Source organism: Canis lupus, chromosome 12, assembly GCF_048164855.1.
Source record: "Canis lupus baileyi chromosome 12, mCanLup2.hap1, whole genome shotgun sequence".
NCBI classification, from domain to species: domain Eukaryota; kingdom Metazoa; phylum Chordata; class Mammalia; order Carnivora; family Canidae; genus Canis; species Canis lupus.
The window spans coordinates 6542725-6570489 of NC_132849.1; the positions used below are offsets into that span (position 1 = coordinate 6542725).

Sequence of the window (27765 nt, forward strand, 5' to 3'; positions counted from 1 at the left end):
AGGGGGCATGTGAAAGAGAACACAAGCTTGGGTTGGGGAGGTAGGGTGGGGTGGGCAGAGGCGGAGGGAGAAGCAGGCTCCCTGCTCAGCAATGCACAGCTCGATCCCAAGGACCTGGGATTGTGACCTGAGTCGAAGACGGATGCTTAACAGACTGAACCACCCAGGTACCCCGGTAACTTATCTCATTCCTCATTCTATCTCTATGAGTTCAGCATTTAGTGCAATACCTAGCATAAATTAGGCTTCCTATAGTTATTAAGAGAATGAAAATACATGAATGAATAAAGACAAAGCACTAAAACCTAATGATTGTCCCCCAGAGACTATTAGTAAGTTCAATAGTTTTCCTTAGCTCTGTACTGTTCACTATTCTAAGAGTTCTACATGTCAACTTATTATCTCCATTTTACAGATGAGGAAACCAAGACATAAAGTAATTGCCTCAAGGCCACACTAAATTGTGGGCCAAGGATTCAAATTCAGATAGTCTGAATCTACAGCCTAGGCTGTAACCCACTGTGATACAGATTTCTAGAAAAGGGGCAGCCCCGGTGGCGCAGCGGTTTAGCGCTGCCTGCAGCCCAGGGCATGATCTTGGAGTCCCGGGATCGAGTCCCTTGTCAGGCTCTCTGCATGGAGCCTGCTTCTCCCTCTGCCTGTGTCTCTGCCTCTCTCTCTCTCTCTGCATCTCTATGAATAAATAAATAAAATCTTAAAAAAAAAAAAAAAAAAAGATTTCTAGAAAGGCCACTCTAAAAGCATACACTGTAAAAGTACTTCTTAAATGATAAAAATGACAACAGCTAAAAGTCTTGAAGGATTTTTTTTTAAGTAGTTGGAGAAAAGGAAGTTGAAAGATTGATACTAGGCATGGATGCAAAAGCTTGTAAAAATGTAGGACAATAGACTTTAAAAGTATCCAGTGAAGAATACCTTCAAATGTAAAAGTTATTTTAACAGTTTATCTCAAGAGAATTTATCTAAAGTCAGGAAATAGTGGAATTTGAAAATTTCTTTCACGCAAGACTAGACACTAAATCTCTGATGGTACCTTAACTTATAAAAACGAGTACGATGAAATTCCCTGTTAGCCCTAATTCAAAGTCATGTTTTCTTGTCGAAAAATTCTAAGGACAAGTTTTTTAACGTGTTGACATCTTACCTTTTCTTTTTGCTGATGATCATATCCATGGTTTGGAGCAGTCGCCGTTCCAGGGCTACAATATCTGCATCAGTCACATTTCTATAAGAAGCACAAACTGTTAGCAGTTGTTTTGGGATCCATCCTTGGGCATAATAAATACAAAGCAGCTGGAGAAACATATCAACCTCAGTTGTTAGTAATTCAAGGACCTTTTTCTAGAGAATTTAAGCAAAAACATTTTTGCTTTTTATAGTCTATAAAAAGACTGCTGTCTTTTATATAGTTGCTGTCATTTTTAGTATATATGCTGCCGAAGTGAGCTCTGCTGTCATTTTTGAGAGCAAAAAGTTTTGCAGTCTCAGGGCAGTGGAAGGTAACTGGCTCTCTTATGGTCTTTCTTAGCTTTGATCCAGTGACACTTACGATGTACATATAAGAACACCTGCAATTTGGCATATGGTCTTCTACTTTCTACTTTTAGGAGGAGCTGATTTACTGAAGTAGGGATTAGCTAACATTGCTGTCCACAAGAAATGTGCCTTTAAAAAGTGTAAGAGGAAGTAAAGAGGATCTGATTGAAATAACTGTTTTTTTAGAAACATTTTTTACTTTAGAGAGAGAGAATGTGCATGAATGCTTGTGGTCTTGGAAAGGGGCAGAAGGAGAGGGAGAATCTCAAGCATACTCCCCACTGAGTGCAGAGCCTGACAGGGGGCTCGATCTCAATCTCATAACTCCGAGATCATGACCTGAGCTGAAATCAAGAGTTGGACGCTCAAAAAACTAAGCCACTCAGACACTCTAAAATAACCATTTTAAAATCAGTGAATGTAGGACAATTAAAGGGCAAACAATCTAAGTGATAAGACTTATTTATTTTGAGAGATTCCTAGGACAATGTCCATAGGACAGAGCGAAAGAATAAAAAGGCAGTGTCACGGATCTAATATTTAAGTATTAATGATGATGGCATGATAGGACACACATATTCATGAAGTAATAGGAAAAAAGAAAAGAGACGTTCTTTTTACCTAAGGAAGTAGGACATGTAAGTGTATGGGCAGTTGACAGCACCAAATCCCGAAAGAAGAGCCATGAGAGTCACGCCAATCACACCTACTCGGCTGATGAGCTGTTCTATGGACAAAATCCCTAAAAACATCAAAGCACCTTAATGTCAGGTGAAAAAGACAAAATGGCACTGCAAGAGGAAACATCACAGAAATCAACCATTACATACTAAATAAGCCAAATTTTTTATTAGCAGTATGTACATCGTCCATTATATATGTATAAAAGTCTATTGATTTTCCTCCTCTCCCATATGCTTCCAGAATCATCTCTATTACTGGGTGATGGTAATATTAAAATAATATTTGTCAAAATACTTTTTGACTGTTTATTTACTCAAGGTAGTGTCAACTCTAACAAAACAAAGTACTTTTAGTAAAAGTTGGGCAAAAAAATTTTAGGAAAGTAAATCTGCTGGAAAAGTATAAATACCAGGTAATCCTTTCCATTATACTTACCATCAATATATACATTTCCCCCTTAGGTCATCATAAGCTCTTTAGGTCTTATGAGCTTATTTATGTCTTATTCATTTTTGTCAATAAACATATAAGGCATCTAACAAATGAGCTGAATACATACATGAATGAGTATTTTCAAGGCAGACATGTGAGTTTTAAATTATCAGTTGTATTCTAACTATCACTTGTTTCCTATTATTTGAGAATGCTGAAAATTAGTAGTTAAAATTCATGCTGTTGATATTTGGGATAAATGAGAGAAAGCAATGCTGAAGAAAAAGCCAGGAAGTTTGGAATCACAGGACAAAACTAGTTTTGTTTTCACTTCCTATTTCTAGGATGGAATCCACTTCAGCATTATCCACTCTGGCCTAACACCAGGGCTGCCATTCAGGAATTTTGTTAGTTTGAAATTGAAATTCCAACATTCCAGTCCTCCGGCTCCTGTGTTTCCACTACACCATTTCAGAGATCTTTGTGACCTCTGGTCTCTATGGTCTTTTGGTTTTTCCTACCTTCCATTTTTTTCTTCATTGAGCCTGAACTCCACACTTGGTTGCTTCAACTCCTCTCATTAGGACTCTGTCTTGACTCTCCTCCTTCTGAAGCGCTGATCCTGAAAACTCCCAATCTTGGATCTATCTGACACTCCATCTTCCCTGCGTCTCTGCCTGAGCTGCTAAAACTGGTAGAATGCATTCGGATATTGGTGCTATTACAGATTTATGGTCTTAGTCTTAACAGAGCTTATGACACTACTGAGGAACCCTTTTCTTGCCCTTGGTCAGCCATCTCTTCCCACTCCCCTCAGCAGATAAATTAAAAAAAAAAAGATTATTTATTTTAGGGGTGCCTGGATGACTCAGTCAGTTAAGTGTTCTGCCTTCAGCTCAGGTCATGATCTTGGGGTCCTGGGATCCAGCCCCATGTCAGGTTCCCTGCTCAGCAAGGAGTCTGCTTCTCCCTCTGCCCCCACATCCTCACCTCTGCTCGTGCTCTTGCTCTCAAACAAATAAATAAATAAACAAAATCTTAAAGTTTTTATTTTAAAGAGAGAGAGAGTACAACCATTGGGTGGGAAGGCGCAGAGGGAGAGTGGAAGACAGAATCTCAAGCAGACTTGAGGAGTGCGGAGCCCCCCTGAGATCATGACCTAAGCTGAAATCAGGAGTTGAATCTGTACCTGACTGAGTCGAATATGTACCTGACTGAGCCACCAGGTGCCATCCCCCCACCCCAGTAGATAAACTTCATTTTCCCAGTCTTTGCCCTCCTTAGCTAATGTCCTTATTACAGAAGTCATTAGACATATACTCTCTTCACTCTACTATACTCACAACTGCAATCATCCTCCCAACTTGTTCCCTCCTAACAAGAGTAAGCTTGAGCCAAGAAGCTAAGACTTCTCTACTTGTGCTTTGATCTTATTCCTTTTCTACCTCTTCTAGAATCTTGTTCCATCACCTGTCCTCTCTCTTTTATCTTCAATCTTTTCTTCCTTGCTGGTTCTTTCCTTCAGTTTCAAGTCTCCTTCTGAAGAAAGTCTGTCCTTAGCCTTGAAGTTTCCCTCTAGTTGTCAATCCTCTATTTCACCCTTTGCAGCCAAACTTCTTGAAAGGAACTTACACTTACTATCACCTCTTTTTCACCTCCATTAATTCATCAACTGGCTGCAATTCAACTTTCATCCCATTCTCCTACCTGAAGAAAACTGCTTTCACTAATAATTGTAATGGCAATATCCATCAAACACCTGTTATGTACTAGGCACTGCCTGAAGCAGTATTAACTCATTTACTCCTCATGATATAGCCCTATGAGGCAGGTATTATCGAAAAACCTCATTTTACAGATGAGGACATAGAAGTACTGAGAGGGTAAGTAACTTAGTTAAGGCCACACAGCTAGTAAATGGGAGTTAGGATTCAAACCCAAGCGCCACAGCCTATACTCTTAACCATTACTGTAATATGGTCACAAATTTTCCTCTGGTTGCAAAATTCAATGATATTTCCAATCCATTTGGAATTGATCTTTGTTTAATCTTTTGTGATACTATTTAAAATTATTTTCCTTTCTTAGCTTTTACACCATTTCCCTCAGTCATCCCCTTTACTTCTCTAGTTATTTTATTTTCTTGGTCTTTCTCTGCTCAGAATGGGCCAGAATCCTCCATCATTTCACTCTATACATTTTCCATGGGTAATTCTGCCTATTTCCCCAGGTTCATCTATGGCATTTAGCTAATGGTGCCTAAATTTTTAGATTCCTGGAGTTATTTCCAGGAGGACTAATAAGTCCATACCTTTCTCCTAAATTGCCAACTTGTGTATCCAACTGCACATTGAACGTCACTTGGATGTGCATAACTCAAATTCAACATATCCCAAGTTCGAATTACCCTCCTTCTTCTGCATAACCTATCCTAGAGAATGACATCATCAACCATCTAGTCACCAAAACAGAAAAATCTATACCACTAGTCTCCATTGTCTTTTACTTCCCCTTGAATACACTAGTTTGTTTTTGTTTGTTTTTTTTTGCCTCACGGCTTTACATGTGTCTTGTGCTGTTGCCATTGCTGGGTCTATCTTTGGTCTTGTTCTTTAAATCTCAGCTTAAAATACTTCCTCAGAAAGGCTGACTAGGCACTTGCATCTAATTTTACATCCTTATCTGCATTGTTGTCTATCACTGTAATCTGTTTGCTCCTTCATAACGATCACAATTGGCAATTATTTGTCTATATATTTACTGTTCAATCCTTCCTACCAAAGGCTGTTTCAGGAGGGCAGAAACCAAGTTTGTTTTGTTTATGGCTGTATCTCCAGTACTTAAAGTAAAATTAGGTGTTCAAAAAATATTTGTGGAATGTTAAATGAATGACTAAATCCTCATCCAAATTCTGTTGATTCTACTTCCCACATACCTCTTTACATCCTCTTTATAGGAAGAAATCATGTCTTATTGATGTTTGTTTTTCTTACTGCCTGGCACATGGGAGATGTTCAGCAAATGTTTACAGACTGTAGGTATATAATTTTCATCTAGTAACAAAAAAGCCCAAGGGATTAATACAGGTTATTAAACATAAGAAACTAGAAAAATGTCCCCTCTACTTTTATTCCCTTTAAGGCGATGTCCCTTTATTAAATATCTTTTCTTGGTCTAAAACTTTGAAGATACTATTTATTTAATCCTAGCATTTCTATGAAGTTAAGGTCAATTGTTACTTGTTTTTCTAGCTAATAAATGGAAAGACAGATGGATGAAGTGGCATACACTTAATTTTTATTAATTTTTGTGCACTTCATGTACTTTCTTAGCCTCCCTTACTCTTTTCCACTATGGAATGCCTTCCAACATTCCTAGGTTCAGGCACTGCACAAGGAGTACTTTTACAGACATCTTTTCATTACAGGTAAGAATTAGGTCTTACTGTCTTTTTGTGGTCTCCACAGTAATAAGTCATACTGGTTGCTGGGATAGTCCTGGAAAGGCTCAAGGATGGCAGGGTAAGCCTGGCTGCTTCTCATCCATTGCCTAAAACTTTGTTCCTACTTACTTCCCTGAGTCCAGTCAATTAGACACCAGATGCAAAATCGAAATGCTTATTTCCTGGAGCATAAAGGAAAGATTAAAACTAAAACTATCTCCTTGTTCTTCCCCCCAGTGTCTTCTTTACAATATCTCTATAGAATTTGGAAAAAAAAGGACTAAGATAGAAAAGATGTGATGGTCTTCATCTTTCCTGAGGCTTGGTCTGGCTACACTGGTCACGTGAACTCACTGCTCACAAGGAAAAAGCTGAAGACAGATATCAGAGTCTTGTCTTTGGGCTGCACGTGTGTGCTATCATTGTAAACAGCTTTGGGGGCCTTTTATCATTCTTGTGCCTTGTTTCTGATATTACGAATTTGTCTCTCTTGGGCTTATTTGAAATAGTTCATATTGAGAGCTATATTGTCAAGGCCTCTCTACTCCAAATCCTTCCCTACATGGACATGTGCATGCTAATCATATTAGCAAACCCTAAATTCCTATCCAGAGTGTTACATTCTTAAACTCTTCTACTACCTTGGAGAGCCTGAAATTGTTTTTTTTTTTTTATTCACTGATTAAGTAAACATGCACTAAACATTTATGTGCGAGGTTCCACACTAGACACAGGGGATACAAAGACAAGATACAGATTTTGACCCCAAGTTCCTCATGGAGCTTGCGAGATAATGAGGAAGTCAGAAAAGGTAACAAGTAATATAATGGTTAGAGGTGAGAGAAGTACATTGAAGTGGGAACAATTAATATCTCCTAGTGATGGCCTAAAAGATCTTAAGAGGAATTGACAAGAGTTGAATATTGCAAGAATAGGCATTTTCTAGATAAACAAGAGGTGAAGGAATGTCCTAACAGAACAGCTCTAGAAACTTCAAGTAATTCAGTAGGGCTATAGGACAGACACAGAGAGAAAGACAGCAGTAGTCAGGTCCTGGAAGGTCTCGTAGACCATGCTAATAGTTTGAATGTTTCTGGTAACCTAGTGTTTAACTTTTTTTTTTTAAGATTTTATTTATTTATTCATGAGACACACACACACACACACACACACACACACAGAGACAGAGAGGCAGAGGGAGAAGCAGGCTCCATGCAAGGAGCCCGATGTGGGACTTGATCCCGGGTCTCCAGGATCACACCCTGGGCTGCAGGCGGCACCAAACCGCTGTGCCACCGGGGCTGCCTGTGTTTAACTTTTTTGACCTTCTTAAATGTTATTTGAAATTTCATAATAGCTATTTCTAATTTAAAAATAGAATAGGGACGCCTGGGTGGCTCAGCGGTTGAGCATCTGCCTTCAGCTCAGGGAGTGATCCCGGGGTCCCAGGATCGAGTCCCACATCGGGCTCCCTGCAGGGAGCCTGCTTCTCCCTCTGCCTGTGTGTCTCTGCCTCTCTCTCTCTCTCTCTCTCATGATTAAATCAATAAAAATCTTAAAAAAAAAAAAAGTTAGGATAGTGCATACGCTTTTTATTTATTTATTTAAAGATTTTATTTATTTATATGAGAGTGAGTGCGTGCGAGCACACAGACAAGCAGTGAGAAGGACAGATGGAGGAGCAGACTCCCCACTAAGCAGGGAGCCTCGAAACCAGGCTCAATCCCAGGACCCTGATATCATGACCTGAACCTAAGGCAGACGCTTAACTGACTAAGCCACCCAAGGACCCCTGCATATGATTTTTAAAATTGTGCATTTTCTCTGATCCTCTTGCAGCATAATCTCAAAACCTCTTTCCATCAGATCCCTGCTTCAGGCAAGGAGTAGACACAAATGGATTCATGGTAGATTCTAGACACTGGTTTACTCAACATTCACTCTGATTCCTTTCTAGCATGGTCTTCTTGTATTACAGAATCTAGAAAGCCAAATATTCTTTCCCAGATTTCCTTGAAGCTAAGGTTCTGAATGTACCTGGGCTGTATCAAATTCACATGCCTATGTGAGACCTCAAATGTAGAAGTGAATTAACATGGGAGTGTGGACAGCACTTGGGATCTGCGGCCACTGGAGCAGAGGTCCTCTATCTGATCCCTGATGTCACAGGTCCCCAGGGGCAGTGACAACTTCAGTGGGGTTTTTAACCAGTTGACTACTGTGGTATGATTGTATGTTACTCTTCACTATGCAGCATTTAAGTTTGATGTCCTGCTTTCCTAAAAATTCTATAAACTCCCTAATGCCTTGAAATAAATTTCTGATTTAAACTTGTTAGAGTAGATTCTGTTTTCTGCTATAAGAATCCTGATACAGCATGAGAGTAAAATGAATAGATGTATGTGTTTTTTTAAACCTCCAGGTGCCTGGGTGGCTCAGTCAGTTGAGCATCTGCCTTTGGCTTATGTCATGATCCCAGGTCCTGGGATTGAGCCCCATGTTGGGCTCCCTGCTCAGGAGGGAGCCTGCTTTTCCCTTTCTGCCCTGATCCTGCTCTCACTATCTCTGTCTCTCTCAAATAAGTAAAATCTTAAAAAAAAAAATCTCCAGTATCAAAGTACCAGTATATTCCTTACAGATGGCATATATATCTATATTCACATATATATTTCTGAAGTAGTTCTGGAAGGGCTTTTAGCTGACACTTTACTATTCATGGTTTTTAGCACAGAAATTAGGGCTCTATGATTTGCTCTTATATTTAAATATATTTTTTGAGTATTTATTTGTTTAAGTAATCTCTACCCCCAACGTGGGGCTCAAACTTATGACCCCAAGATCAAGAGTTGCACACATTACCAACTGAGCCAGCCAGGTGCCCCTGCTCTTGTATTTAAAATGAACTTTTTTGTGTAAGGAGACATACTGATTCCTAGAAAGCTTTTCTTTATCTACTATTTTTATGTTTTATGTCACTGCTTTTTCCCAAATTTTACATATACTCCCTAAAGACAACATATATCATCACTTGAGCAGTGGTCATTTACCTTTTGGGTCACTGACTGCTTTCAGAGTCTTATAAAAGCTTATGGATACTTTAATTCCAAATAAACATACAAATATTTCCCCATAATTCTGCATACAATATCAGAAGTTTTAAGTTAAAGACAACTTCCCCTACCCCTTGCTCTCCTGAAGTTCATTCACTAACCTAAGGTCAAAACTGCCTGCTCTAAAATCACAGAAGTAGTTTCCAAAGCCAGCATTTGGTATTTCCTAGAATGAAGGGAAATTCAATTTAAAACCAGACTGTTGGGCAGCCTGGGTGGCTCAGCAGTTTAGCACCGCCTTCAGCCCAGGGCGTGATCCTGGAGACCCGGGATCGAGTGCCATGTCAGGCTCCCTGCATGGAGCCTGCTTCTCCCTCTGCCTGTGTCTCTGCCTCTCTCTCTCACGAATGAATAAATAAAAAATCTAAAAAAAACAAAAACAAAAACAACAAAAACCACAACCAGACTGTTTTTAGAGAAATAACTTGTTATATGTGCCATAATCAGAAGTTTATAAATAGTCATTATTTTTCAAAATTAGAAAATGATAAAAAAAATTATTTCCCCCTCCCCACCACATAAGACATTTACCGTGTTTTGGGCTGAGAATAGGAAATGGATCTCCTAGTTTCCAGAAGAAGTACATGAAGGTCAACCATAAGAGACAGGAGAAGAGTAATCGCTGTTTATGCACTAGGAAGGAAGAGAGAGACTGTGAGGTTAAATAGATATGTATTTCAGAGCTTGCTCTACTTACGTACATGGAATCATGCTAACTAATATTTGACTGGCTTGTTCACTTGGCAAATGAGTGATGGAGTAATACAGATTTTAGAGAAAGCATCCTAATCACTGTAAGAAGAATTTGGCTGAAATTAAGATGGGGGTTGAGTTAAGGGGGATATTCTAGTAGAGACAGAAGTATAGCTGTAGTAGCACCAATTACCTAACTATTCAACATTGATTTTATGCCAAACTTTTTAAGAGGCTGTGTGTGAGGCACCCCAAACAACAGTTGCTACTGAAAGTTACATAGAAATGGAGCTTTCCAAAGCCTCAATCCCCACAAATCCTCATTTCGATCTATGTGCTGACACGAGAGGGTAAAATACTCACGATTATAAATACTCACATAGTCGGATGTTGCTCACAATAAAATAGCCAATGTAAAAAGGCACCATGAAAACCAGGATCAGAAGGATTACACACAGGTTCATTTTCCAGTGAAAATAACGGGAACTGAAATAAATATCAAAGAATATCAATAGGAGGGGAAGAAGGCAGGAACTTTCCTTCTCTTCAGTTTTCTAAAAGATCTCTTGCTCTTTGAACTCAATACCGAATATATCCCATTCAATTAGGTAAGCAAGCTCCTGTCTGATTGTTTATAGAGGTTAAAGAATATATTTTAGAGTTCTGAAACGTATAGATGAACATCCTAACTTCCTAAGAATTTTACCTATCCAAATGAGAATGTTAATGCTCTAGTTATATTCATAGGCAGTGTATAAGAACATAACAACATATACTATCAGTAGTAGAATGACTATCGTTTCACTTACCACTGGGAGTCTCATAATTAAAAGAAAATAAGTGTTAATAGTAATATGTACTATAAAGACTTAAATATTTCTTTTACATCATTATTTTTATTACTGCTTATAAACTGTATTTTATGAATTGATTAAAAAAAATTTTAGGGCTTTTTTTTAGTGCTATACCTTTTATTCCCTTGACTTAACACACTCTGTAACTAGAAGTCTGTATCTCCCACTCCCCTTCACCCATTTTGCCCAACGCCCATCTGTGGATTTTTTTAAACAATTTTATTGAGATATAATTCACCTATTTAAGGTATAAATAATTCAATGGTTTTAATATATTCACAAAGTTGTGCAACCATCACCAAAATACGTTTTAGAGTATTTCATCACTCCATAGTGTATCTGTTCCCATTAGCTCTCCTTTTCTCCCAACTTCCTACACTAATCTATTTTCTGTCACTATGGATTTGTCTATTCTGGACATTACACGTTGTCTTATGTCTGCTTTCTTTCACTTAGCATATTTCCAAGGTTCACCCATGCTATGGCATCTATTGATACTTCATTCCTATTTATGGCAAGATAATATTCATTCAATTGTATGGATATGCCACATCTTGTTTATCCATTCATTAGTTGCTGGACATTTGGATTGTTTCACTTTTAAGCTATTATAAACAGTGATGCTATGAATATTTGGGTACAAACTTTTGTGTGGACATGTTTCATTTCTGTCTAGGGATATACCCAGGAGTGGAACTGCTGGGTCATGTGATAACTACTTAATTTTTTGAGGCCTGCCACTATTTCCCAGAGTGGCTGCACCATTTGACATTCTCCCCCGCAGTATAGGAGGGTTCCAAATTCTCCACAGCCTCGCCTACATTTGTGACTGTCTTTTTGATTATAGTCATCCTGGTGGGTATCAAGTGGTAGCTCATTGTGGTTTTGATTGCCACTTCCCTGCCAATGGCTAATGATGCTGAGCATCTTTCCATGTGTTTATTGGCCATCTGTTTTTTTTTTTTAAGATTTATTTATTTATTTATTTATTTATTCATAAGAGAAAGAGAGAGAGAGAGGCAGAGACACAGGCAGAGGGAGAAGCAGGCTCCATGCAGGGAGCCCGATGTGGGACTCGATCCCGGAACTCCAGGATCACACCCTGGGCCAAAGGCAGTCGTGCTAAACCACTGAGCCACCCAGGGACCCGCTGGCCATCTGTATCTTGTTTGGAGGAATGCCAAGTCAGATCTTTTATCCATTTTTCAATGTGTTGTCTTTTTATTATTGAACTATTAAGAGTTCTTTATATATACTAGACAGACGTCTCTTATCAGATAAGTAATTTACAAAAATTTTTTCTCGTTCTTGGGGAATCTGTTCACTTTATTGATGCTGTCTTTTGTATTTGCAGATTTTAAACTTACACGTGGGTCTTCAAAGAGTTAGGTAGTTAAGTGGCTTATGAGGATATATAAAATACAGGGTGATGAAATTAACTGTAAGAAAGTGGGAAAAGATAGGTATAAAAGCAGGCCAGGCCTGATGACTATTATGAAAATGCACACCACAGAGTTCTAAAAACTTGATATGAGTGGATCATAAATTTAGCTTGAAGTTTCCAATGGTTGATGTGAAACAGAAAATCTGATCAGTTAAATGTAAGTGACAGTGCTATAGGAAAACCAATTGCTTCAAGGAAACATAATTATTAGTGATTTATTATTACTGAATTATTACCAAGACCATAATGAAATTTCTCCAAAGATTTACTAAAGAGAATGTGAAGGCAATTAACAAGGTCTTTCTTCAACAACATTCTTTCAAGAGAAACATGAAAACGAGTTTCATTGTTTTCCCTCAAAATTGTTCCCCTCAAAATGGACGGGCAGGCATCATAAAACAAAGAGCTATTCATTAAAAGCTATGCTACGGAAAGCCAATACCATTTAGTCTAGATCTACTGACAACTTTTTACTCTGTTACACAGCAGGGCCAAATGTTAGTATGAAGGAAATAGGTGTAACTGAATATGTCTTAGTCTATACAAACAGAAGCCCCCCAAAAGCACCCAAATAACAACCAGATTTCACCAATGCAACTTCCTATATTCTTTAAGATAAACTATTTAAGAAATATATATCAAAGTAACTGAGTGATGTGTCTTACTATATGAATTAATTATAAATGAGTTAAAAGTTGGAGACATCTCCTACCAAACACAATTTTGGGTGTAGAATATTTGAGCCATAGTCTTTTCTTTGGACACTTAGATAAGTGGTCAGCAAACTATTACCTGCCAGACATCTGCTTTTATTTTACTTTTTTGACATCTGCCTTTTTTTAAAAAAAGATTTTATTTATTCATGAGAGAGAGAGAGAGAGAGAGAGAGAGAGGTAGATTTTATTTATTTATTCATGAGAGGCAGAGACACAGGCAGAGGGAGAAGCAGGCTCCATGCAGGGAGCCTGATGTGGGACTCAATTCCGGGACTCCAGGATCACACCCTGGGCCGTCGCTAAACCACTGAACCACCTAACATTTGCTTTTATAAGTGAGATTTTACTGGAACAGAGCCGCACCTATTTGTTTATACATCACCCATGGCTGCTTTCACTCTACAACAGCATAGCTGAGTAGCTGTTATGGAAACTGTATAACCCACAAAGCCTCAAATGTTTATTATCTAGCGCTTTACTGAACTACTTGATGACCTCTGGTTAGAGAGCAAAGTTCCCAACTGTGATTTATTATTTGTTTTTTTGTTTTTTAAATATTATTTATTTATTTATTCATGGGAGACAGAGAGAGAGAGAGAGAGAGAGAGAGAGAGAGAGAGAGGCAGAGAGAGAAGCAGGCTCCACACAGGGAGCCCGATGTGGGACTCAATCCTGGGATCCTGGGACTCGATCCCGGGACTCCAGGACTACGCCCTGGGCCAAAGGCAGGCACTAAACCACTGAGCCATCCAGGGATCCCTGATTTATTATTTGTAATTAGCAAGTTAAAGAATGTTGGTCTATTCTCATTAGTCATATGACCTGTATCTTGCTTATCTAAGAAAGGTTTTGATTATTAAAGAACTAGTTTAATATAAGAGTCAGGACATACTTTGTTTTAACATGCTATGAATTCTTGATTTATCCATCAAGAGACATTAATTATCAACTCTGATTCTCAAATGAATCTGAGAATACAGTCTCTCCGTAAGTCTCAAGTCTGAAGTAAGTTATACAACTTAGCTCAGCACTGATTCCTGACTATAGAGTCAAATGCCACTTTATTAAAAGATTTTTCCATGCAGTGATAAAAACTACAAAGTCATCATAAAATAGCTGATATAATGCACACACAAACAATGGTCTTTAAGAACTCAAGTTTGGGGGGATCCCTGGGTGGCTCAGCGATTTAGCACCTGCCTTCAGCCCAGGGTGCGATCCTGGAGTCCCGGGATTGAGTCCCGTGTCAGGCTCCCTGCATGGAGCCTGCTTCTCCCTCTGCCTGTGTCTCTGCCTTTCTCTCTCTCTCTCTATGTCTATCATGAATAAATAAATAAAATCTTAAAAAAACCCAAAAAAACAAAAAAAATTCAAGTTTGTAGTTTAACAAGCAAGAAATATTTTGGACAGGTTGTCTAATAAACAATAGGTTTGTTATTTGGAGGGGAATAGGAGTTGCTTTTAAAATATGCTTTAAAGAAGACTAAGTTGGGCAGCCCAGGTGGCGCAGCGGTTTGGCGCCACCTGCAGCCCAGGGCGTGATCCTGGAGACCCTGGATTGAGTCCCACATCAGGCTCTCTACATGGAGCCTGCTTCTCCCTCTGCCTGTGTCTCTGCCTCTCTCCCTCTCTCTGCATCTCTATGAATAAATAAATAAAATCTTTTAAAAGGAATAATAAATAAATAAAGAAGACTAAGTTCAGACAGACTTGACCATGCCCCTGAAATCAACAAAGGTAACTTCAGTTAGTGAAAGCTGGGTTCAGACTTCAGAGAAGCCCAGACATAACTAACTTGGAGGAAGGGCCATTAGCAGGATTCAAAGAATAGCCTGAGAAGAATAAAACTTCTAGGAATGAAGCCTGGAACCCAGGCTCTCACAGCCACAATCTCAACTCCTCAGAGCTATGGTTAGACCTTTTTTTTTGTCTACTTCACAATCTGTGTCAAACCAGTTATTTGGTGACTGGGATACATATTTGCTATGATTTTTAGTTACTGAGATTAAACTAAAACATGGATTTTTCAACAATGGAACTCAGGTTAAGGCTTCCACCTGATTGATCACACAGGTATCTTCACAAGAAGAGCTAATTAGTACTCACTCACCTGCTATTTAATACCTTTAAGATTTCAAAGATGATGAGCTCAAACATGGTGCAAGAGAATGCGAAAGTCACAGAGAAGATCACCTGTACCACATACTGACGTACCTATTAAAAGTCAAACAGAGAACACAAGTCATTTCCTTGCATGAAATATTTAATTGATAATCTGGTCACAAGTCAGAAAACTTAATGAAAAAATTCTCAAGTCACTGGAAATGAGGCCCTAATATAAACTTGCCTGGAGCTAAAAAGATAGATGGAAGTAGGTAGTATTTTTAAATTATGGGTCACTACTACCATCATCCTCTTGTGGATGAAACATTTAAAGCACAAGATGAAGTGACAGGGTCAGAAGCAGCACTCAGAATTCCTGATGCACACTGACATAAAAAGGACAGATTTATTACATATATATAGGTTTGTGCTAAAACAGTTTCTTCAATACTCTGCAGACCTCAAACCAGTTCTGGAACCTACCCCAGGGCAGGCGGGGGGGGGGGGGGGGCGGTGGTGGTGGTGAGAGCTTAAAGTATCCAGCAGAGCAGAATCTCTAGAATCCTGGACTCTTTCAGACAACAAACCAAACTCCCTGGAGAGGTTTAATGGTGAACATCTAGAATGATCTAAAAGTAGTCTACAACCATTGAGCTTATTATTACTAAGTGAGGATTAATTACGAAATGTCTAGTCTAGGTTGGTGTTTGTATGAACTCAAGGCTTTTTTAAAAAAGATATTTATTTATTTGAGAGCGAGAGAGAGTACCAGAGGGGGGAGAGAGAGAAGCAGATTCCCCGCTGAGCAGGGAGTCCAATGTGGTGCTTGATTCCAGGACCCTGGGATCATGACCTGAACTGAAGACAGATGCTTAATGGACTGAGCTACCCAGGTACTCCTCTATGAACTCAAGGCTTAAGAACCAGGTTAGACTTAAGATTTTGGTATTAACTTAGGATGTAAGATTAGTCCTTAACATTGAAGGTCAGATACCCAAATAAATGAGAACATTTAGGAGACACTGTAAGTGAAATTCTCTTCCAAAAAATAACTGTCTACTATACTGATATTACTAAGGCATGTCAGTTTTGCTCCTGGGCTACATAGGATTTGCTTTTTTTTTTTTTTTTTAACATCAACTAAGCCTAATCATATTCTCCAACTTAAGAATTATATAGTACTCATTTGGCTAAAACTTCCTATCTTGGAAGTGATCATGACTTTCCTTGAACAGAGGCATTTTTCTTGTCCATTTTATTTTTATGTTTAAAGATCTATTTATTTTAGAGAGAGAGAAAGTGCACACACAAGAAGGGAGAGGGGCAGAGGGAGAGGAAGAGAGAATCTCAAGCAGACTCCATGCTGAGTGCAGAGCCCAACAGGGGGCTTGATCTCTTGACCCTGAGATCATAACCTGAGCCGAAACCAAGAGTTGGACACTCAACTGACTGAGCCACCCAGGTACCCCATTCTTGCCCATTTTACAACAATCTAAATTCATTTGGTAGACTCATAATCAAAATGATCTCCTCTTACCTCATAGTCCTTAAATAGTTGGCGCATAAAGAAAAGCCACCCAAATCCAAAGAAAAGTATCTGGAGAGAAAGAAGATAGAATATTAATACATATTATCTTTTGAGAAGTGCCCAATACAGACTATTTTAAGATAAAAGGTCTGCTAACCAGTTAACTTATTTCAGAGATTAAAGACCAGATCCACTTATATAAGATCTACTTATTAAAGTCCATAACACTGGAAGAAGATGTTAAAATGCTCTTCAAGTTTTGAAATTATCCATGTTTAAGAACATTGTTTAAGTTAGGCAAAAATGAAAGTATATACTTTTTCCTGTAATCTTATGATTATCATTTTAGCTAGAGAAGCTAGCAAATCAAAAAATGAGCCAGTGAAACTTGCTCTTTACATTAGATGCCTATATATATATATATATATTTTATTGTGGGTATGAAAGACAGGTTTTATTATCCCTGGTCAGATATCACAACACACAGACACAAACTCAAAGCATGCATTTACACCTTCTTTTTTTTTTTTAATAATAAATTTATTTTTTATTGGTGTTCAATTTGCCAACATACAGAATAACACCCAGTGCTCATCCCATCAAGTGCCCCCCTCAGTGCCCGCCACCCAGTCACCCCCACCCCCCGCCCTCCTCCCCTTTCACCACCCCTAGTTCGTTTCCCAAAGTTAGGAGTCTTCCATATGCTGTCTCCCTTTCTGATACTTCCTACCCATTTCTTCTCCCTTCCTCTCTATTCCCTTTCACTATTATTTATATTCCCTAAATGAATGAGACCATATAATGTTTGTCCTTCTCCAATTGACTTATTTCACTCAGCATAATACCCTCCAGTTCCATCCACGTGGAAGTAAATGGTGGGTATTTGTAATTTCTAATGGCTGAGTAATATTCCATTGTATACATAAACCACATCTTCTTTATCCATTCATCTTTCGATGGACACCGAGTAGATGCCTATTTATATTTAAAAAAATAAAACTTTATGGGAAAGGAGTTAAAATTAAAAAAAAAAAGGAAAGTGATAGAAAAGCAGATTTTTTTAAAAAAAAGATTTTACTTATTCACTCAAGAGAGACACACAGAGAGAGGTACAGAAACACAGGCAGAGGGAGATGCAGGCTCCAATCCCAGGACCTTAGGATCACGACCTGAGCCGAAGGCAGATGCTCAATCATTGAGCCACCCAGGTGCCCCAAAACTGATTTTTTTAAATGTATTTTCTTTCACGGAACTTTCCTATCTTCTCCAAAATCCTGCCTGATCCATATAAAATGGTTTCCTTCTCAGTGTAAAACCAAGAGATTGCAGGATCCCACTTTGTCAGTTTTGATTCAAGCTGGCATCAGAGATAGTAGCCACATGATAGCACTGTTCAGTGTTCTTAAAAGCTGGTTTGTTTTTTACTGGTGAGCAGAATCCTCTGTACAGGCACACACACTCTGACACAGCTCTTCTTTTCTGTTTTATTTTTAAACAACTTTATTTTTTTTAATTTTTATTTATTTATAATAGGCACACAGTGAGAGAGAGAGGCAGAGACATAGGCAGAGGGAGAAGCAGGCTCCATGCACCGGGAGCCCGACGTGGGATTCGATCCCAGGTCTCCAGGATCGCGCCCTGGGCCAAAGGCAGGCGCTAAACCACTGCGCCACCCAGGGTTTTAAACAGTTTTGTTTTGTTTTAAATATCTAAACCCTATGCAGGGCTCAAACTCACCAACTGGAGATCAAGAGTCAGATGCTCTACCAACTTAGCCAACCAGGTGCCCCAAAACTCCCCTTTTCTTATACTGGTTGGGAACTTTCAGAATAAAATTCTTTTATGCCTTCCCATGAACTTTAGGAGGAAGCACAAACTCTTGAGCATGGTTTAGAAGGCTCCTCTAGCCTCTTGCTGTGTCCCTCCTGTCCATCAAACTCATATTTTCAGCCACATGGAACTGCCTATGGGTCTTTAGACACAATACTCTTTCACATAAAGAACTTTATGGACATTGTCCTCTGACAGGAACTTCTCTCCATTCTCTATTGGTCTTAACTTAATTACTACCCCTGGAAGGCCTTCTCTGACCTCTCAAAGATATGTCGCTCTTTTTATATAATCCTGTTCTATCCTGTATTTCCAAAGCACCTGCCACACAGTTTTGCAATGTACAATTTAAACACACTTTCTTAGACATTAGATTGTAAACTCTGTGAGGACAAGGATATTTGAATGCTAATCTGTATTCTTAGCTCCTGCACAATGCCTGGCACATGGCAGGCTCTCCGTTAACGTTTGCTAAATAGGTAAATGGTCCACAGTGAAAGACGGTTTGTTCTTAAAGAACACTCAACTTCAATTTTTTTAGTGATAACTTACATGTGCTGTACTAAATGCTGGGGATACAAAGATGAGAAAGATAGTCACCATCTTCAAGGGGCATGTGACAATGCACCAAGAACAGACAGTATTGTGGAAGGTTTTCACAGTGCATTGCAAAGATCAGTTACAAATGTACAAATCCCAGTATTTGGTAAATGATACTTTTCTTAATGAAGGAAAAAATTCTATGGAAAAAAGAAAAAGAAAATGTGATATCAAATGAGAAGACAACTCAACAAGCAAAAAAAAAAAAAGTATACTGCTATGAATGAACGACTTAGGTACAATCCACAAATTAAATTCATTTATTGGTATAGCATCACCACGAACCTACACTACACATTTGGATGTATTCAAATACTTTGTATTTCACAAATAAACCTTTTTAATTTTGTTTTTCATTTTTCACATTTCATTATGTCCTTTTAAATGAATGTTCCATTTTATTTTTTGGGAGTTTATCTTTTACATAAAATTTCCTTATGGCCAATTAGTTGTGGTGAAAACTAACAGGGAAACTGAACTGATGATGTTAATAATTTACTCTGATTAGCAGCAACTATACTTTATTGACCATTTACTATATTCCAGGAACTCTAAATACTTAGCACTATAATCTCACTAAATCATAAAATCTAAAGTATGTGTGATTATCCTCATTTCAGAGAAAACTGAGGTTTAGAGAAGTGAATTCATTGATAATAATTGTCAAAATCAGGATCAAATCTGAAGTCTGTATGGCTGATTCCAAAGCTTCTGCTTTTAAGCATTTTACATAAGTTATGCTAAAGATCAAAGGTACAGATAGAGAGGACAACCTTAAAGACTAAGGGGCACTTTATTTTCTGACAGGGGAGGAAGGCAGCTGGGAACGGTGGCAGACATATATAACTGCTTAGACTAAGACCTAGAACGTAGTGAGACCATCTTTTGTCCTCACTTTTACTGATATGGTAGGAGGCAAGGTCATCTGCTAAGAGTTCAAGAGATGAGGATGGAAAAGGGGCTTTGAGCACAGTGATAAAGATTCAGAGAAATTATGAGGGGAATGGAACAAACACCTGATTGTCTCAAGAAAAATAAATGAAGTCTGAAATAGTTATTTATTTAATTAATTTTATTTCTTTAAGTAGGCTCTATGTCTAGCATAGAGCTCAAACTCATGACCCTGAGATCAGCAGACGCATGCCCTACTGACTAAGTCAGCCAGGTGCCCCCAGTCTTATTTTATTTACTTATTTATTTTATTTTATTTTTTAAAGTTTTATTTAATGGGCGCCTGGGTGGCTCAGTCAGTTAAGGAACTGCCTTAGGCTCAAGTCATGATCCTAGGGTCCTGGGATCAAACCCTGCATTGGGCTCCCTCTCCTGCTCTCCCTGCTTGTGCTCTCTTGCTCTGTCAAATCAACAAAATCTTTTTTTTTTTTTTTTAAATAAGGTTTTGGGCAGCCCCAGTGGTGCAGCGGTTTAGTGCCGCCTGCAGTCTAGGGCATGATCCTGGAGATCCAGGATCAAGTCCCATGTCAGGCTTCCTGCATGGAGCCCACTTCTCTCTCTGCCTGTGTCTCTGCCTCTCTCTCTCTCTCTCTGTGTCTCTATGAATAAATAAATAAACAAATCTTAAAAAAAATAAAATAAAACAAGGTTTTATTTAAGTAATCTCCACATGCAATGTGGGGCTCAAACTCACAACTCTGAGATCAAGAGTCACATGCTTTATGATGAAGCCAGGCAGGCGCCCCACAGACTTCATTTAAAATAAATCTTTGAGTTCACACAAAGTAGGAAAAATGAGGAAGAGGGGTTTCTAACGTAACTAACTATTTACCTAATATTTACTGGGCCTCTGCATATCAGCAGCTGATTTTTTTTTTTAAGATTTTATTTATTTATTCATGAGAGAGAGAGGCAGAGACACAGGCAGAGGGAGAAGCAGGTTCCATGCAGGGAGCCTGATGTGGCCCTCGATTCCGGGACTCCTGGATCATGCCCCGGGCTGAAGGCAGGCGCTAAACCACTGAGCCACCCAAGGATCCCCTCAGCAGCTGATTTAGATGCTGGGGAATACAGCAGAGAACAAGAAAGAGAATAATCTGGACCGCATGCAGTTTACATCAAACAGACATAAATAATAGTGATAGAGGCTAAAAAAATAAAACAAGAAAATGAGATTGAAGGTGGCTGGAATGGGTGCTACTGTGTTGGGCGTAGGAGGTCAGGACAAACCTCTCTAAACTGACATTTTTACTGATACCAAAATAATGATGAAGTAGCTACACAAATATATGGGCAGAGAATAGTCAACACAAACGATTCTTTGGGTCTTAATTCCTCATTTGTAAAGAGTATTAAAATTTTGGGAAATCCCTGGTTGGTTCAGTGCTTTAGCACCTGTCTTCGGCCCAGGGTATGATCCTGAGTCCCGGGACCAAGTCCCACATCAGGCTCCCTGCATGGAGCCTGCTTCTCCCTTGCCTGTCTTTGCCTCTCTCTCTGTGTGTCTTTCATGAATAAATAAATAAAATTAAAAAAATTAATATTGTGTGTGAAAGCACATATGAAAGTTAAAGTAATGTAAAAAAAATCAGGAAGCCACTTGTTTTTTTGCATCAACTTATCAATTATATCCATGTTAAAAAATCTTAGAGGCTATAATGCAATGCCAATCTCCTCATTCACATTCCCGTTAAAAATTGAGTGTAGGGGATCCCTGGGTGGCTCAGCGGTTTAGCACCTGCCTTCAGCCCAGGGCGTGATCCTGGAGTCCCAGGATCGAGTCCCACATCAGGCTTCCTGCATGGAGCCTGCTTCTCCCTCTGCCTGTGTCTCTGCCTCTCTCTCTCATGAATAAATAAATAAAATCTTTAAAAAAAAATTGAGTGAAAAAATAAAATTACTGAAATATTGTCATTTTTCTTGAGGTGGTAGTTGGGCTAAAAACAAACCTGAATTGTCAGAAAGGGCAATTAGCCTTGAAAAAATTAGAAAAGACTAAGAAAAGTTAGAAAAGCAAGAGAATTATAAGTCCAGATTTTTGTGTGTTAATACATTTGAATATTATGAGCCAATAAAAACAATTCTGAAAACTATATTAAGGGTAAAATTTAAAAGTTATCTTATTAGAGTGTTCCTTGTTTCATACTTTCTAAAAATGCCATAATTAAAGTTTTTCAAGAGACACGGACAGTGCTTTGTTCCAAAGACAGAAGCATTTGGATGAAGGAATATGAAAACTGGGTCAAAGATTTAGTTTCATTTGAACAGTTCAAGATGAACTGTTTCTGTCATTTGCCGCTTGAAAAAAAAGAGCAAGAAAATATACTCAACTACTGGGAGAGTGGGGAAAAAAATCAATGATTAGATAATCTGAGCTTCTACAAATATTAACAGTTGGCCAGCAAATAATTGTGTTTAGTACTTGTACTTAAGGGGGGGGGGGCAGAATTAAGGCTTGGATAAAACAGGACATCAAAAAATAAATTCATAATTACATAAGTATTAGTGCTACAGTAAAAGCTGTGAAGAAAAACAAACAAACAAACAAACAAACAAAAAACCAGAGTAACTCAACAATGAAAACCAGTAAAAGCAAGAGACTTCTACCCTATGACCCAGCAATGGCACTACTAGGGATTTATCCACAGGATACAAATATAGTGATTCGAAGGGGCACCTGTACTCCAATGTTTATAGCAGCAATGTTCACAATACCCAAACTATGGAAAGAGCCCAGATGTCCACCAACAGATGAATGGATAAAGATGTGATACACACACACACACACACACACACACACACACACACTGGAATACTACTCAGCCATAAAAAACGAATACTTACTATTTGCAATGACATGGATGGAACTAGAGGGTATAATGTTAAGCAAAATAAGTCAAACAGAGAAAGACACTTATATGATTTCACGCATATGTGGAATTTAAGAAAACAGAGGATCATAGGGAAAGGAAGGGAAGAATAAGAGGAAATCAGAGATGGAGACAAACCATAAGTGACTATTAACCATAGGCAACAAACTGAGGGTTACTGGAGGGGAGATGGGAGGGATGGGGTACTGGGTGACGGGCACTAAGGAGGGCACGTGATATAATGAGCACTGGCTGTTATATGCAACTGATAAAACACTTAACTCTACCTCTGAAACTAGTAATACACTGTACGTAAATTCATTGAACTTAAATTTTTAAAAAAGCAAGAGGCTTCCTGAACAAAGCTTCTATGGAACAAGCAGTTAGTGTTTATTTGCGTTTGTACCCACAAGAGTTTTTATACGATGGTGGATAAAAGTCGGCTGACTGCAGGAATGAATGAAGGTGCCCACTGGGTCAGAAAGGAGGGTCAAGAAAAAGATCCGAGGAGCATGGGCAGCAGAAAAAGGACGAAAGGATGCGGTGTTGGTGCACAAACCAAACCTTACAGTACTTTGAAGATCTCTGAGCTGACCACAGCAAAGTGCTGCCAATCTGGACTGAGAATCTGCCAAGTATCCAGTAAGGTGCCCACGTGTCCCCGGGAGCCAGCTGCGATTGGCGTGCAGCGTACTCCGCGCCCGGAACCACTCTTCCCGGGTCAGCGGCGCGGTCCACAAGCTCGGGGGCGCTTCGGGGACCGCGCTCTTTTCGAGGCAGCGGCTCTGAGCACCGAGGCGCCGTGACTGTCCCCAAAGTGGACGAGACAGCGGGGAGCTAGAGGCGGGGTGAGGGCGCGGCCGGCCGCTATGAGGGCAGGTCCCACACTCTCCCCGCGCTCCGGAAACCGATGAGGCAGAGGCAGGCCTAGGCGGCGGACGAGAAGGGCGAGACAGACCCTGGGTCAGCCGGCATCTCCGAAACCCCGAGAAGACAATTCACGGAAGAGGGGCTGAGGGGTTCTGGGGAGGGAGGCAGTAGCTCACCTGAGAGGTGATCATGATGCTGGAGTCGATCAGGAAACTCATGGCGAAGTGTAGGGAAGGCCTGTGCCTCCAGTTTCCGCCCCCCGTAGCCGCAGCAAGCTGGGGTCGCAGGCCCTCTCAGAGGGGAGGCCTTCGCCCCCGGGCCACCGCCGGGACTGCGGCGGGCCAGCCTGACGCCATCAAGCGGCGCCCCAGCCCGACGCCATCAAGCGGCGCCCCAGCTAGCCAATCGGCGGCTCTATCCGGCACTGCCCGCCCCGGAGCTAGGATTGGCGCCCCAGCTAGCCAATCGGCGGCCCCGCCGGGCTTCGGGGCGGGGCCAAGGAAGGTCGTCCTGGAGGCGGGGCTTAACAAAGGGCGGCCTGGCTAAAACGCGCGGGCCGGAATTCGCTGGTCCGAAAATCCCCGAGCTGATGTAATGCCCGGTAGCTTTTCATTTCTGGGGCCGAAGGTGGTGGAGCCTGAGCTAACATCTAAAGTGGTAATTCCATTGGGTAGTGATCATGCCTAGTAGGATGAAGTCGATGATTATTATAGTGAGCTAAACCGTAATTAAGGCATTGTGCTTTGAATGGTACGACTTCTACCTGGCGATGCACAAACAACTGCTTAATTACAGGTGAGGAAGAGTGGAAAGGCAGATGATATTTTTTAGCAAATTTAGCTAACCAAGTGAAATTCTGATATGATAACCAAAAAAAGCACACCGTCTATAACAAGAGAGTGATAAATCTCATTGTAGTTGGTACCCACCAGCCCACACTCGGACTACTGCACTCTTCGTACTACACTTAAGAGGCACAGAGATGTACTGGAGCATGCTCAGAGTTGAGCCACCAGATGAGGACCGATGGAAGGAGCTGAAGTAAGGAGACTCAGGAACATGGTAGTTGTCTTTGAAAGAATGGGTAGAATTGATATGGCCCCTGGAGGTATATGTAAGACAAAGGACTGGATGTTAAATGAAGCTAGCTTTAATTTAAAACAAGGGATAATTCTTTAAGGGTCTGAAGATGAATTATTTTAGGAAATAGTTCCCCCTCCCTTGGAGTTGCACAAATATAGACTGAATCACTACTTCATGCATCGGAGGATACTCATTGCATGAAGGCTTAATGCACTGCTGTGAGGCTTACCCTTTTGCTCTAGGGCTCTAGCTAGTCCTGTAGTTCCTATACTCTCGTAGCACTAGCAGAGAGCAATGACCCAGCGTGGGAGCAGCTGCAGCCCGTACCCGGAAGCATAGACTTGAGTACACTGGCACTGAGGGCCAGAGTGTTTAGACTACTGCAATCTGAGTAATTTGAGACTTACAAATGTATTACACACGAGGGAAGGTGTCTCTCTTTCTTAGAATTGAATTGCCATACTAAGCTGCCCAAACTACCTGTCAGATGTTTAGATAGAAGGCTAGGAAGCCATGGAGGTAGCCCTACTATGGGAGAGTCAAACCAGAGAACTTTGTGTCCCTGGCTACATCTATCAGGGATGCAGGTAGATGCTCACACAGGTGCTACTGCGTAGGCATTCACCTACACATAATGAATTAGAATCTCATCTAACTGAGATTCAAGGCTGTGTGATAGTGCAGAATTCTGGGAGAGCATATCGAGGCAGTTTACCTTGGTGGCTTACTGGGATGCATGGTGGGGATCAGGGTCTCAGTGACCTTGGCATAGCAGAGAAAAGGTATGCAGTCCCACTGGCCCCAGCTCTGTGCAAAGCTTTGAATGGCACCATTCAGGATTTTCCCTACTGTAACACCTGTCTCCAGGTCAAGACCAGGCCCCAGTGACCCAAAGAACTACTACCCCTTGCTTTTGGTTGCAGAATGTGCCTAGAAACCTTTACACTAGATTTATGTCCAACTGACTCACCTTTCAAAACACAGGGAGGGATGGCTGAAACTGAGAGCCAGTCTTGCTTTTTTGTCCTCACCTTAGCTTCTCTTTTGTATCAGAGCTATTACCAACTCCCATGACCAACAATGGCCTCTAAAAGGAAGGAGATCCCTCCTCTCAATTCCTTGAGACCAAGTGCACAAACCCTTCCCTTAAATCTCTGTAACCCAGCAAAGTCTAAGGTATAGCATTTAACAATAAAACTTTGCTAGTCATATGTTGCAAGACTATGGCAGTTATTTTATCACATAGAATAATATTTATGATGGTGATAATAGCTAATATTTACCAAGTGCTTACTATGTGCCAGATATTATTCTTAGATCTTGGCATACAGTAAGTCATTAACTCCCTTAGTCCTGGACTTGCCTCTCTATATGGTAGACAAGATTCTTCTGTTTCTTTTAGAAGCATATTGAGCACATTGTCACTCCTTGGATTCCAGGCCTAGGTGAATGAGGCTCAGACGGAGAAAGCTCCCTCTTCTTCCTATTTCCAAGTCCTCTTTTATTACCCTAGAATCTTTCTCTTTTCAGGATTTGACATCAAAATATCCATTTTCTTCACAGAAACCCTCACCTCTATGAACAGGGTGGGATCATACCCTACCTTCACAACAGACAAGAATGTGAAAACATAGCTGGTAATCAGCAGCACACAAACAATAGCAGGGGTTGTTTTCTTATATTTCTAACTTTGGTAGGATTATGTCTTTATACTTGCAAATCAAAATTTGTCTAGATTTTTTTCTCCTGGGACATGATGAATTCCTTCCAATTTGTGATTTCGGGTCTTTTATCAGACTTTCTAAGGAAGCTTTCTCTCATTATATCTTTGATGGTTATGGTTCCCTTGTCCTCAGGAGGATCCATATTTATGTGTTGGATTTCTATGGCCTTCTCTCCATGTCTGTTATCTCCTCTGTGATAATTTTCATCCTTTTGTTCCTCCTCTTGGCCTCCTCTTGGAAAATTACTGATGTCAATTGTTTACAGTACTGATTTGGGTTTATGTGTTGCTAATTCTGCTCTTTATTCTTAAATTCTGCTGTGGCTTTGCTTACTACCCCTCCCAATCCTTTTCCAACTCAGTCTATCTTATTATCTTCTGTTTCATTTCTTGCTTTACAGAGTCCATGTTTTTTTTAAATTTTTTGAGTGTACAAAACAGATTTTAAGCCTACTTTTATTTTTTAAGTAAATATCTTTTGAAATTATGCTACTCTTTTACTTTTGGTATTCTCTGTTTTCTCTAGGTTGTTAGCCGTCTCTTTGTTGTTATTTTCCTTGTCTCTTACTCATATGTAAAGATGAGAGTCTCATCTGTCCCAGGATATGTGTGGAACCTAATTAGACACAGTAATTAGCTCAACGGGGTTTTTAGAAAGACTACTGGATAAATGAGGATCTAAAAAACATTTAAAGGGAAGACAATTAGTATGCAATTCAAGAATAATGCAGAGTTGTCCTAGAAATTATGGCTTCAGTCTGATACAATTGTGAAAAAAGAAGATGAGGAAAGTTGAAGTTCTGATCTGAGAGACATTACAGATATTCATATTTGTTGTAATGCTATAAGACCATCTCTTGTCATTGTGTCTGGCTTAAAGACACGATTGAGGATTTTTAGGTTACATTATATTTGTTCCATTAATTTCTGGAGTGATTTGTAAGTGGTTCAACTCACATTTGTTTGATCCTTGTTCTTTCTTCAATCTATAGTCCCAGCCACCTGTAGAGATGATAGCTGTAGCAAGTGAGAAAAATATAAAAATATACCTGGAAAACCTGAATGAATTAGAAAAACTGACCAGTTTTCAGGAAAGCTGAGTGTTAGAGAAAACAAGCTAGAGTTGGGGAAAGCCTCTCAAAACTCTGTTCTGGCCAAAAGAGTCATGACCGCACACTATTCTTAGCTAAAAGCTCCCCTCATGGTGGCAACTGCATAGCAATTTGGATTAGCATTATTCAAATCCTGCCTACTTCCAAGAGCATTTGAAGCAGA

General features: G+C 39.8%; 1 protein-coding gene and 1 long non-coding RNA gene across 12 annotated transcripts in view; one reads left to right on the forward strand and one right to left on the reverse strand.

Moving 5' to 3' along the window:
- The window catches only part of GPR89A (G protein-coupled receptor 89A), a 61543-nt gene extending 37463 nt beyond the window's left edge, over positions 1 to 24080 (reverse strand). The window contains exons 1-7 of one of the 4 annotated variants that reach the window (XM_072769436.1): positions 23861 to 24079; positions 16573 to 16632; positions 15043 to 15146; positions 10298 to 10404; positions 9757 to 9858; positions 2179 to 2299; positions 1166 to 1246 (exon numbers count right to left, since the gene is read on the reverse strand). In XM_072769436.1, the coding sequence (XP_072625537.1) occupies positions 1166 to 1246; positions 2179 to 2299; positions 9757 to 9858; positions 10298 to 10404; positions 15043 to 15146; positions 16573 to 16632; positions 23861 to 23902 (617 nt within the window). In that variant the 5' untranslated portion in view covers positions 23903 to 24079. Of the gene's footprint in view, positions 1 to 1165; positions 1247 to 2178; positions 2300 to 9756; positions 9859 to 10297; positions 10405 to 15042; positions 15147 to 16572; positions 16633 to 23860 lie in introns of all 4 variants that reach the window. The other 3 variants (XM_072769437.1, XM_072769438.1, XM_072769439.1) reach the window with 3 other exon arrangements.
- A 72-nt stretch (positions 24081 to 24152) lies between these two features.
- The window catches only part of LOC140601024 (uncharacterized), a 99288-nt gene continuing 95675 nt past the window's right edge, over positions 24153 to 27765 (forward strand). For 3 of the 8 annotated variants that reach the window (XR_012004079.1, XR_012004083.1, XR_012004082.1), the window contains exon 1: positions 24154 to 24479. This is a non-coding gene — a long non-coding RNA (uncharacterized lncRNA). Of the gene's footprint in view, positions 24480 to 27765 lie in introns of all 8 variants that reach the window. The other 5 variants (XR_012004077.1, XR_012004081.1, XR_012004078.1 and 2 more) reach the window with 4 other exon arrangements.